The 13,911-nt window shown below is 36.9% G+C and overlaps 1 protein-coding gene across 10 annotated transcripts in view; it reads left to right on the top strand.

Moving 5' to 3' along the window:
* Phf20l1 (PHD finger protein 20 like 1) overlaps window positions 1–13,911 on the top strand; it is a 67,232-nt gene that overhangs the window by 38,558 nt on the left and 14,763 nt on the right. For all 10 annotated transcript variants that reach the window (XM_050144870.1, XM_050144875.1, XM_050144874.1 and 7 more), the window contains 3 exons: window positions 5,674–5,730; window positions 6,901–7,008; window positions 12,785–12,949. In XM_050144870.1, the coding sequence (XP_050000827.1) occupies window positions 5,674–5,730; window positions 6,901–7,008; window positions 12,785–12,949 (330 nt within the window). The remainder of the gene's footprint in view (window positions 1–5,673; window positions 5,731–6,900; window positions 7,009–12,784; window positions 12,950–13,911) is intronic.

Raw genomic sequence — 13,911 nt, 5'->3', positions numbered from 1 at the left:
AAGGCACAACCATTGTCTTCTCTTTTAAAATGATAGCAGTAACTGGAGAGTTTGGTGGGTTGTAGGTCAGTAGGTAAAGGATTCACCCTTTCCACATCACATGAGTGTAGAAAGAATCCGGTTTCTTCAGCATATAAAACAGAGCAGTGGACATGGCAGTAATAGAAGGAGTGTGTACAGCAAAGGGCTGGAGGGTTGGGAAACTGGGAGGGAATGACCCATTTTAGAAGGATCTTCATGGGGTTAGCATCTGTTACATTGCTTGTAGTTTTTTAGCAAGCGATTCCTGCTATTTAAATGTGGGTGATCCAGTTTGAAGTGTTCAGTCCTGGGCAGTTAGAGCCACTCACATGTAATTTCACATCATGCAATTTGGATGGTGTGCATGGTGGTGGCTAGTTTTGGTTGGCTGTTCTGTTTTGGTAACAGGAGCTCTGTTTTCCTGTTTGAGGAATACTCTAGGGCTAGATTTGCACTGGAGACTCAGCCCATCTTTGTCTCTCATTCATGCCGTCCCCTCCACAGAAACTGAAAATAGCAAGACAATTTCCAAAGAAAATGAAAACTTTGGATTTTCATGCACTACATTTACAGATCTGTTTGTGGAACTGTAATCTTATTGGTATGCATGTAAGTGAGCTTAATATTTACGAGCACAGTGCTCAGCAGTTTTGCTTGTTTTTGTTTTTGAAGAGAAAGGTTTGTTTGGCTTATAGTTCTAGGGAATATAAAATGAGAAGACAAAATGACAGGAGCGTTTGACAGTTCATCTTATCACATTCACAGTCGGGAAACAGACGGATGAACGCTAGTGTTCTACTTGCTTTCTCCTTTTAATTCAATCCAAGACCCAGCTCATGAAATGGGGTTACCCATGTGTAGGCTGGGTCTTCCTACCTCGGGTACTCTAGATATTTGCTTAAAACAAGCAAGTGCATAGTTCTAAGCTAGCTACTTAAAGTTGGGATGTACATAATCATGTATAGTGTATACAGGGTATTTGAACGGGACAAGGTAAGAATTTGTTTCTGTGACTCTTGAATTTTTTCTTTTTGAGGAAAGTAATGCAGTTTATGCTGTATTTTTTATTTAAAATTGGGTCCATTTGTTTACTTTCAGTGAACTTCTATGTGGTCTGCATGCTTTTTTCTCTTCGTGTTTTTCTGTTTTGGTAGTAGCTTTTTGTTTTGTTTCTTTGAAACATGATCTCAGCTATGTCCATAGCTCAGGTAGTATGAAATATAATATGTACCCTGAACTGGTTTGGAAGTCTCAGTTTTCTTGCTTTAGCTTCCAGAGTGCTTAGATTGTAGGCATGTGCCATCATATCTGGCTTTCTTAATATTTTTGTTACCTAAATATTCTATACTATCTTGAAGTTATTTTGAATTTCTGTTCGTTCCCTATGTTGATGTACATCTAGAGTTAAAAAGCCAGGTTTTTGTTTCTTCTTTATGTATGCATGTAAATGAGTGTATGTGTACATGCATTTGGTGGGTGTTTATCCTAATTATAAAAATAAATTCGGTTTCTCTATTTTAAACCTCTATAAGGAATTGCTTACAAGAACTTTATTGGCAGCTTTTTAAACTTGAAACTCCTGGGGAGCTTAACTGGTGAGAATGATAGTTAGCTGGGAAGTAGTTTAGCAAACTTAGGACTCTTACCAGGTTAAACTTTGCTTTTAATTGTTTTTCCAATAGAGATTATGAGCTTGCACTAATTGATCTACATTCTTCCACTGGGATGGATGCCTACATGACTGACTCTCAGGTTCGGAATATTGTTGCTGCCCACTTTAGCAATAAGTTAAAGAAAAAGAAATGGTACTTTTCTGAAAGTTAAGATATCAAAACAAAATAACAAAAATACCCAACACCCTTGATTTTGTGTTATGATAAGTATCAGAATGCTTTTTTTAATAGCCAGTGAATCAGAGAAAGAGATTCAACTTCAGAAATCTTACTTCTCTTACTCTCTGGGAGGAAAAGTAGATCAAGTTTCTTAAGAAGGATCCTTTTCAAAAGAAACCTTTCCTGACCTGGGTCTAAGGATATCTGTGTCCTGTCTAAATCTTGCCTAAGGTAAAGGACACAGTACAGGGACACAGAAACTGCACTCAGGATACACTCTGCATTTACAAAGAACTAAAGCTAGTAACTGAAATACACATATAAATGAGAGCTGCTTATTAGAAGATAAAGAATTCTTAAGCATTAGAAGTGGGGCAAAGAGAGATAAGTCAGTGGGTAGAGGTGTTCCCTACGCTTGAGATTTGGAGTTTCAGTCCCTGGTCCATGAGGTGGAAGGGAAAACTGGCTCCAGTCAGTAAATTGTCCTCTGACCACCAAGTGCACCATGGATATGTATACACCCACACACACAATAAATAGTTTAAATAAACATTTGAAAGTTTAAAAAAGAGACACAAGATATGTTGTATACAAGGGAAGAAAATAGAAAATAAGGCCCTCAGAAGCCCTCAGACCAAGAAGAAGGTGTGCTATTACTAAGGTGACAGGAACCATCTGCTTGCCCTCTGTTCTCACTTTCTTTCAGCAAAATTGAAATCATTTACTTTCTTAGCACTGCTTTTTTTTAATTTTTATAATGAGAATTTTATAGTAGGTAATGTCTGTGGCAACTTCCAGCTCTGAAGTTTAGATTACTTATTTATTGTATCATTCATCATTCATTTCAAGAGTCTAAAGTCATTTGAAAGAAAAATCATGATATGACAATATTAACTTTCACTTATAATTTTCAAATAGTTTTAGAATGGCAGCCATTCTTAAGTAGCCTCCATTAAGATAAAATTGGAATTAATATATTATATGAGTATAATTCTAAACAATTTTAGTTAGTCCTATTTTGGGAGACACATTGAAATATACTTTTATTTTTATATTTTTGAGCAAATCAGTAGAAAATATCAAGAAATATTTGTTTTATTAGAGTATTTTAGTTAACGTGGATACAAGTATTAGACTGATAAACGTATGAGCACTATATCGTTATATTATCAGAATGTACATTAGCAGGCCATTCAACTTTTGGCAAATTTAGTTTAGTTTTAGATGAAATTCAATGTAATTTCTTGAACTCATTGTAAATAAAATGTAAAAATAATAGGCATGTAAATATGTTGATTGTCACAGTTAAGTGAGGAGAGACCTCTGATAAATCTTTGGTAATGAGTCCAGGGATTGCATTATCTGGTTAATGTAAGCATGTGTTATCACCAAGAAAGCCATAGATGGGTCTGAGAGTACTCTAAATGAGGATGGCAGTAGGTCCACATGCTCTTGACTGTGACTACCTTTTAAATGGCATTCATTTCTATCTCAATATTTGATTCTGACTCTACATTTACTGTTTAACAACTGTTTAAAGTTTTCTAGAACTTTTCGAAACAAAGCTGAAATCGTGTTTTCTGTTATCTGCTCCCCCCCCACACACACACAATTTTCATGGCTTTTCCCCCAGGATTACATTTTGTTGCACTCTGGAAGCTGGAAGACTTACTCAGCGCTCCTCACTCTGCAGATGTGTATAGGAGAGTGGTCAGGCTTCTCCTTTTCTTACTGAAGTCAAGAAAGCCCTTTGCTTTTGTTCTTCTATTACAGTGGCTCTAAGAATTTATTTGAAGAAAATGTCCTCTTGAGAAAATTTAAAGATCATTTTTCTTTGTACTAATACCCTAATACTTAGGTTTGCAAATTGTAGCACGTAGTATTATAATAACAATCATAGTTTATAAAACCACTTGTATTTTTTTGTTGAATCTAGAAAAGGTCTGTTTTGTTTTTCTATTTGTAGGTACTTCTAAAAATTTTGCCAATATTGCAGATCTCTGTGTTCATTTTAATGTCCTTTATCATATAAAATATTGATAACCCCATGTCAAGTTCCCAGTTTTGTTTCTGAAAGCTGACCATCTGTGAAGTCTTAGGCAGGAAGCCAGCATAGTCTGGAACTTGCTTTCCTAGAACCACTCAGAATGGTTGAGTATTTTTCTGTGCCATCCTTGGTCTGCAGTGCTGGACTGCTGCCATTACTATCTGTGTGCTCCACCTGTCTGAACTCCCTTAATGTAGATAATTTGATGGTTCTTTTGATCTCTCTCTCTCTCTCTCTCTCTCTCTCTCTCTCTCTCTCTCTCTCTCTCTCTCTCTCTCTCTCACCTGAAGCAATCCTAAATCCTAGCTATCTTTCACCTGGATATTCAGCAATCCAGATTAGGAACATAGGAGATGGAATCATTGTTAGTTTTTCTTCTGCATGTTATGCCACCATTATGGCCTAAGCAGCACTTTTCCCTTTATTTGATCTGTAAATGCTTTCTTAGTTTTAAGAAAAATACATTTTTTTTGCAGTTTCCATGATCCAGTAGTCAGCAGAAGGAAGTAATGAATGTGTTCAGTCATCTTGATAAAAGGGGCAATGTTACTGTGTTTATTTTTGCTGTGAGGTCTCTTTCATTCTTTCTGTCACAATCAATGTGATGATCATTATTCTTATTAATCTGAAACTTTCTAGAGCCTTGTTGCCACTTAAATTGAGTAATATTTTGATAGTTTTATATTTAAGCCATATAAAATATATTACATGGTTGGTATAAATTGATTTTTAAAAATCAAGAAGAAATCTAATAAGTGGAATTTAATAAAAATGTATTTCATATACTCCAGTATTTTTCTTAGATTAACCCAAGCCACAAACAAGACATTGAGAAATGTTGAGCCAAGTTGTGAAGCTTCATTAAGGAAATCTGGTGCTTTAGTTATAGTTAGTGAGGTACAATTTTTTCGGTTCTAATTGGGTAATATATATCATTAACATGGTATATTTTTATTATACGTGTACCTTTGCATTTCACATTTACGTACTCTAAAAATAATTAGCAAAATAGTTCTGTTTGAGTTTTTTATGTTACCTAGCAATAAGGGATTCATATGGATGATATACAAGTGATATTCACATATACTACCTTGATTTTATGGAACGAGGTCAAATATCAGTTTACATGTTATTGAAATAAGTTATATGTTTTTGAAAGCCAGTTTCCTTTGAATGTTCTGAATAGTATCTGTATCCAGATTGTCACAGAAGCAGCAGTGATAATATGGGTTAGCCATTCAAAAAGCTGTCGGTACCTTCTAGGTTGTCTAAGGTTGTGGTACTGCATCAACCTTCAGTGATGGTTAAGGACCTTTTCAAAACTTCTCTTTATGGTTAGAGCCCTATTTTCGCTATTTCTGAAATAGTGTAGCTTCAAATAACCCACTCCCAAAGAAAAAGTAAAGCAACATACTTACCAGGCACCAGCCTAAGCATTTTGCATACTCTGTTTCATACAATCTTAAAAGAACGTTGGTAGGTACTCTTACTCATATTGGCAATAAGGAAACAAGTACAGAGGCATTAAGCCACAAACTCGAAGCATATAAGTAATGCATTGTAGAAGCCAAGCATTCAACCCAGGCGGTATAAAGGAACACAAATATTCCTTGAATAAGTTTTGGTTACTAGTTCAGGTGATAAAATCATGCAGACCTTCTGGAGGTAGGAAAGGATTCTTATTTAGAGTTTTTCAAACAATAGTGATTTTAAAAACTGTATCATATTTTTATCTTTCTGACTAAATTTACATCTTGTCCCCCTAACCCACAGGAATATCGAAAACAGAAAAAAAAGTGAAATTGGAAGAAAAAAGCTCCACTGCATTTGGTATGGACAGAAAGTAATCTTTAAGCAAAAGACTAGAAAGCTTGACAGAGGACAGCATCTGTCTCTTCCCCGCCCTGCTAGTGCTCCTTACTGTGCCGAGAACATCTGCTTCTGTGTAACCTAGTTCAGCATCAGAGGCACCCACTCTCCAGGGCATAGTCATACTCATGTGTGTTCTGTGGGGGTTCTCTGAGTAACTGCTTCTGAACGTCTCTGGTTAAAACTATGGATAGCTGTTTAAAAATAAACCTCTATCTAATACTGAGACTTAGAGTAATGGGTGATATGTTAAAATAGTCATTCTTTTCACACGTTCTTCAGTATGCCTTATTAAAAGGTTACTGACTTTTCTACTGTCTTTTCTACCTTATGTTGAGTAATGACCAAAAGTCAAGAAATGATGGGTGACAATATAAAGTATTATTTCAGTTACCTAGCTGGAGTCACTGAAAATTGACTTAAAATAATTAGAAAATTGTGGGCTAGCCCATTCTGAACTGGAAAAATCGCTTCTAGAATATCTGTTCAGTTTAATTTGAAATGCAGTGTTCTGATATATTGCTTAGACATATTTATCTTGTTTAAAGTAGATATGATTAAAGAAAAGAATGCTTTTTGGATTTTTAGAATAGTCAATAGAATGAAATATTTTTTTTCTTGTTCTTTTCATTTATGTATACCAGGGGAAATACTTAAATATGGAAGGAACTATGTATAGATTAATTTGATTAAAATTAATTTTGATTTTCTTTTCTGGAGGAAAAAAAGCCATCCATCTTTTAAAAACTCTTTAAAACCTTATTAAATCATTTATAGAACTGCTGAGTCTCCATAATGAGGTCTTTTTTAAATTATGGGATTTAACTTCTTGGCACATAGTAGGAATTTCAGTTTATTACGCATTTAAAGATTTTAACTACTGTCTGTGTTAACTTTAAGGTGTCAGGAGTTGGGATTTTTCAACACTGCTAATGAAGATCCCCTCTTATAGTCCAATAAGCTAAGCAAGAGTTCCAGACTCATGACACGAACAGTTTAATTGAATCCGTCCACTCTGGGCAGGTGACTGGAATCACTGATGAAAACATACATGCTGCTTTGAGGGTAACCACAAAGGAGCAACTAAGGATCGCTCATGATTATTGAAGGATTTACTTTTATTTGTTTTAGGCAAAAGGAAAGAAAAGGATAAGGAGAGAAAAGAGAAGAGAGACAAAGATCATTACAAATCAAAGCAGAAGAAAAAGAAAAAGAAGAAAAAGAAATCTAAACAGCATGGTGAGTATGCTGAGATCTGTTTTATAGTATTTTGAGATTGTTCAACTCTCCTTTTCTCCCACCAAAGTAGGGGTATGATAAGGTAACCCACCATGTTGTTAAGAACTGAGACATTCTTGTAACTTTCCTTTGCCTTGTCATCCCAAAACCATCAAGTCTGTTCTATAAACTAAGTCCCAGCTGACTGGAGTCTTTTATTTTCAGCAATATGGTGGAGTAAGTACTATAACCACAAGCCCTTTAACATGATGAAGACAGTTTATTTCCCCCACCGTATATGTGTGTATGTGTAAATGTATATGTGTACATGGTCTTTTTTTTCTTTTCTTTCTGTCTGTGTGTGTCTATGTATACAGTCATGTATCCATGTGCACTTGCCCATGCATGTCTGGAGACCAGATTGTCAACATAGTGTCTTCTTCTATAGTTCTCTTAGTTTTCTAGACAGGGTTCTTCACTGAACCTGAAGGCAAAGCTTTCCATTTCACCTAAACTAGCTGTCTAAGTATCCTCTGGGTTCTGAGAAGTTCAGCTTGCATCTTTAGACTTCTAAGCCAGGAGTGATTGCTCACACCTGCAGTCCCAAAACTCAGGAGGCAAGGGAGGAGCATTTACACAAGTTTGAGGTCAGTCTGAGCTACATACTAAGTTTTAGAACAATGTGGGCTATGGTGTGAGATCTTGCCTCTAAAACAAAATAAAATGAAATAAAAATATTTCTAATATAAACACCAAAGAATAATATGATAGGGTATAATTTTCTAAATAGGAAAGAAAAGAATATAGTAAATATACTATCTATATCAAAAGCCAATTTGACTGAGGATTTGAAACAATAGACTATAAATAAGGTATTAGAAATAAATATGTCATCAGTTATAATTTATAAGAATGAATGACAGGACTGAAGTGATAGTGCAGTCAATATACATACTTCAGTGCCTTGTAAGTGTGAGGACCTAAGTGTTCCCAGAGCTATATTTGTATTGATACTCATTAAACCTTTAATAAAGCTTATTTAACACATACTTTTAGGCAGAAGGTGTCATAGTAGTTAATCATAAGTAGACAAATTTTTCAGATTTCAGCTCTCTCTGCAAATCTAAGTTTTCTATAGAATATGACATTTTCACATTTTCCAACTCTAAAACTGCCAGAGTAAATTTGTAGATTCAGTTTCAAGTGAGTTGATAATCTTAAAACCACTTCTCAGGGAATTCTGAGCATCCTAAGCATTCCTGTGTCTACCTTGTTCCTTACCTACCCTCATCCCATGCTGTCCTTGTTCCTTCATGTAAAACACTGCAGGATACATACCCTAGACAACCCCAGCTTGCGAGGTTATATATACAATAGAGTATATATACACACACACACACACAATAGAGTAATGTAAATAAATACCACTAACCAGGGCCGCTGAATAAGTGTCAACCTGCTAATGTAACTTCTAGATAAATTCTGGCTTCCGTGCTCAGGGCAGTGGCAACGACTAGTTCTATGTGCGTCAGATGTGTGCCAGTGCGCTGGTGTGCTCCACCATTCAGTACCAGACAGAAACACTGAAGAGTGGAGAAGGGAAACAACTAGGGCAAAGCTGGGGACAGGGAGGATTTATGAGCTGGAGGAAGTTATCCCCTTGGGGGAGGAAGGGTATTAAGGATTAGCAGAAGACAATCTACCCTTGGAGTGGGGATCAATTCAGTAACCTTTTATTAAGAGCCATTTTTAAAATTGCACCTTAAATTAATTCATCAATCTCCTAAAATAAAGACGCGGCCATACCTCTCATATTTTTTAACACTTATTTGTATGTGTGCATGTTAAAATGTGTATGGAAGTCAAAGGAAATCTTGCAGGATTCAGTTCCCTCTTTCCACCTTGTGGGTTCCATGGATCAAACTCAGGCTATCAGGTTTGGCTGCAAGCATATTTATTTACTCACTGAGTCATTTCTCTGGCCCATATATTTATATGTTGTAATAAAAAAAAGTTTTTCTACTTTTGTTTACAAGAGCTATGGCAAATATGGAGACCTTGCTATTTATAAATGAGAGTTAAGTTTGGTCATCACCAATATCTTCAGTATTAATCATAAAGTTATTCTGGGTTGTTTGCATTCATCTTTGAAGTGTTTCTGTCACAGATAATTAATTAGAATGGCCTTTAAACAGAAAGAAAGATATTTCAAATGGCTGAAATTTTAAAGACACTTAGTGCTGAACAGTGTTGTCTAAGACTTATTCTAAATGTTTGAGTCTAACATTAGCACAGTGGGGGAATTTAATTCTTTTATTTACCACTCAGTGGTGTTTTGCATATCCTGTTTTATTTTTTGTTTACCAAACAGTATCTGAGGATTTCATTTATATGAATTTATTTTATTATGTTACCCTTTGAAGTGCAGCCTGATAGTTGCATTTTATAGCTAATGTAGCAAAGATTTGTTTATGTCATATAGCTGCCAGGTAGTGAGAATCAGATTCAAGCCTGTACAGTAGGCTTCAGTCTTAGTTTTTAACTTTAACCATGAAGCTAGGTTGTTTATTTTACTTCCTTTGCCCTAAAGATTGCTTCAGACTGTATTCTTGCCTTGAACAAGTTTTCTCTTGTCTCTGGTGGTATACTGAAATGTCCTGTCTTCACCTGTTAGTATAGGTGTCATTTAGGAAAGTAATCATTTATTCAAGTAGCTCTTTATAATCATTCCATGCAGTAATGGGTTAGCATAGGCTTTTATTATCAGAACTGCTTTTCCAGATATAAAGCTGACATTGTGTTCAGTATGTGCATGGTAAGTTGCCATTTGGGGATTTATGAATGACATTTTACCAGTTTTTAGCTTTGTTCCTTTTCAGAGGTCTCTTCCATGTGTATGTTACTATGAGACCAAAGGCCCTGGAGATCAAAGGAAAGTAGAGCTAGAGATGCCAAAATGCCAAAACTACAGTGGAAAGAGTTTCCACCAATGATACAAGCATTGGTGTATCTAGTGTAAGTGATAGGACACACACATAAATGCCTGGATAGCTTGATAGTTCTGTAACAGTGTTAGAAAGTCAGCCTCAAAGCTGGAGGGATCAAAGAAGGGCAGGATTGGTACTCTCACGTAACCCTTGCAACCTAAAAGACTTTCTTCCTGATAGCTAGAGGGGATTGAAGTGGAGATGTATATGTGGACTGTAGAATGCCAAGTCATTGTATTTATTTGCTAATGTAGTATAGACCAATTAAGTGTTAGCTATGTTTGATTTTTAGCATCAAGTTACGATTTCTTTCACTATTATATTATTGGCCTCTACTTCATTTCCTTTTGCCCAGAAAGCAGTCACTATAAGTTACAGGTTTCATTTCTTGGGCATAACATTTACAACTGAGTAACCTTTGACAAATCATTTATATTTCCTATGTCTCAGTCTTCTCTCCTCTAAAATGGTTACTGCATTTTATGCTTCATCTGAGTAGCATCAGGATTAACTGAGGTTATCATTGTGCAGTGCTAGACACTGTATTTAGTATGATAATCACTGTTTCCATGCTTGCCTAGATGATAACATGGAGTTATGCAAATGGCTCAGTTGCTGTCAAGTCATATTATGTAAAGATCACTCCATCATTTGACAACAGCAGGATGGGTTGGCAGTGTTCCTACTTCCTGTATCCTGGGATGGTAGAGAGAAACCTGGGCTTTACCAGACATTCCAGTTTCCACACGTTTTAATTCTACTCCTCTTAGAGGTTATTGGTTAAGAGTGAGCTTCCTGGAATCAGTCTTCCAGGACTTATGGGTGTGAATGCAGTGACAGTGGACTGTTTTGAACAGTGTACTCAATGTACTCGGCCTTGATTCTTTGATTCATAAAATAACATTAGTAGCCAAACTCAATTCACTAGAGTTTTAAGAGTATTAAGAGTTAATTAGCACACAAAACTTACTTAAACTCTCATCTTTGCAGAGAGTCCTTAATTGGTGGCAGGTTAGTTATATTCTAGTTTGTATGGTGATCATTGTGTAAGCTCTCCTAGACAATGGTTTACAAACCATCTTCAAATTTTGGAGGTCGGAAGTCCAAATAGTTCTCTAATCTAAATCCTTGATTCCTTTTTGGAGGCTCCAACAAATAGTCCATAAATAATCAATGCTCCTTGCTTTTCTGGTTTTCAGAGGTTGCTGTGTGTCTTGGCTTCAGTCTTCTCATCTTATCTTCAGAGGAGCACCAGGCAGTCAGATCTTACCTGGGTTGATTCTTTTGCCTTTATCATTTTGAAATAGGCTCCTAGGATTTCACTGAGCCCACAGGGATAGCTTGTTCCCTCCTTTACAGACATCCCATTAGTTTAATTCTATCTGCAACTTGAATTCCCCTTTACCATGATACTTAAGTGTGTATAGGTTCAATTAGAGCATGAACATACATGGAGGACTGAACTGAGTAGCAACCAGATCTGTCATGACTATGTACCTATGAACTTGCCCTTGCAACTATTTACTCTCTGACCTGCCCTAGTCATGCTCAGTTGAGAAAAGACACAGGAGGTGAAAATTTGCTTTCTGTCCACATGTATCCATTTCCCTGAGCATGTCCATCTTTTCCACTGTTCCTGTTAAAATGAAAGGATTGTCTCTGGCATTTCTGAGCACTCCACACTGCCTCTTTAGGTTCATATAGATGGAGTCTAGGTAGTTTTCTCCATCTAAAACAAAAATCTTGCTCTCTAACTACCTGTTTCTTCTCTTATTTCCCATTCCCTGTTTACTCCCTAGCCCCGTCACAGACTACCATCACTACTTGATTCCTTAAATAAAACCTTGAAAAACAATCCTAATGTCACCCACTACTGTTCTCAGCTTGCATTCTACTGTTACTGCATGTTCCTTCTCAACTTCCTAGTCCAAGTCACCAGCATATTTTGTGTAGACCACTGCTATGGCCTATGACCAAGATTCCCCTTTTTCCATGTTTCCTCTGCTTCCTGTTCTGTCCTACTATTGGAGTGGTCTTGCAGAAATGAAGTGAGCCCATGTGTCATCCTGCCTTCCTTTAAAACCTGTGAATGGCTATTGGTTATATTAGAATAAAGCCTAAAACAGAAAAAACAGCAAAGAGCCCCATGTACTTTGTTGCAGCTGCTCTCAGTTCCTGTCCTACTTATCTCCCATACTGCCCCAGCAGTAATGAACTTGACAATCATGCGCTGTGCTTTTGACTTCAGTGCTTCCTAGCACCTTGGCTCCCACCCATGCTTTTCTCCCTCTATTCCCAGACTCCTCCCTCGGTAAGCTATATGAGCCCTTCTTGCTTGCATGACTCACCCAGGCTGAGAAGAGCAGGTCTTTGGCATACAAGTTCATTTCCTTCAAAGGTTTGTCTTATGTGTGCTTTTGTAAAATTGATTAAATTATCAGTACAGTTATGCTAGACATCTAGGAGAACCTCTTACCTAACTGACAGAAATAGGCTTATTCCTTCATATTTGTCTTGCTGGAGGTATAGCTGTGAAAACAATGGAGAGAAATGTAGACATGACCCTTTATCATTCCTTCATTTTAAGAGTTTACTGATAACCATGTAGATTCTGGCAGTCTAGTTATCTACACTATATGGAGTTACTGATTTCGCTTGTTCCTGCCAACATATTCATCAGCTGCATAATGATGTAGCTGGTCAAAGATGACAGGGAAAGTGGTTGTATGGTTTTGTGTATTCTCATGACTTGTGGTGACTCCTGATTCCTTGAAACTTTATTAATGTGTCTTTCTGTTTTCATATTGCAGACTATTCCGACTATGAAGACAGTTCCCTAGACTTTTTGGAAAGGTGCCCTTCTCCATTAACTCGATCTTCTGGGAGTTCTTTGGCTCCACGAAGCACATTTACAGATAAAACTACAGCCTATCAGTACCCGAGGGCAATTCTGTCCGTTGATCTTAGTGGTGAAAGTATGTGTGACTGTGTAGTGGCTATAATAAGACCTGAGATTCCTCAGTATAAAATGGAGAATAAGTATACTTCTTAGGTTGCTGGTCAAGGAAGCCTTTCAATTGATAGTAATTATAGAAGCTAATAGGAAAATCTCAACATTGGACTTAAATGCAAACTACTAACTAATAATATTTTATTATTACCCAAATCTTATAGTTCATTAGGCAGATGCTTGTTTAAATAATTATGTGGGTGCAATAGTGTTATATGTTCTTTGGCCTATTAACCACCTAATCCTTTCCAGGCCAACTCATCTTCTAAGAGGGAGAATATTTTCTTACCTTACTGTTAAAAATAGGCAAGAAGTGACTTTCAAGATCTTAATTTTGAAAAGTTTGAGGTAGTGGGGAGGGTTAAGAAAAAGCTCCTCTCTTCCCACTATTCTCTTTACCAGCAGGCACAGTTCCTTTTTCCATTTGGTCCAGTGGTTTTGTTGTTGTTTTTTTTTTTAACTGGACCAGATGCGCACATCATAATCCTTGCCTTTAAAATGTTATAGTCTTGAGTCCAACCACAGAGCACAGAGGTTGTTAAGATAGAATAGCTGCTTGGTGACTCTGGGGAACTTATAATGTGACCCTTCCCATGAGCCATCAGGATCTGCAGGTTGGCTTTTGTTCAAGAGTACTGTAGGCAAGGGATGGATCTGAAGTGACAAAACTTGAGAGAGTAGAGACTCACAGGACTGCACCCTCTTGCTGTTTGTCTACCCTATCTTGCTTGGAGAAAGAAAGAGGCAGAGGTTCTCAACCATCAGTGTTTGACACAGCCACCCGGAGAACTTGTTAAACACATTCTTTTAGCCTTACCCTCAGAGTTTGTATGAACAAATATTCAGGTGATGCCAGCATTGCCTGATCTGGAAGCTCTCCTTTAAGAACACTGTCCTGGGACATAGCAATGAGAGCTGAGGGGTAGC

This window comes from Alexandromys fortis, unplaced genomic scaffold, assembly GCF_014885135.2.
Source record: "Alexandromys fortis isolate MF-2015 unplaced genomic scaffold, M_Fortis_MF-2015_v1.1 scaffold_2_1_26212458, whole genome shotgun sequence".
NCBI classification, from domain to species: Eukaryota; Metazoa; Chordata; class Mammalia; order Rodentia; family Cricetidae; genus Alexandromys; species Alexandromys fortis.
Note: the sequence above shows the minus strand (reverse complement) of the source record. Positions and strands in the feature narration are given on the sequence as shown.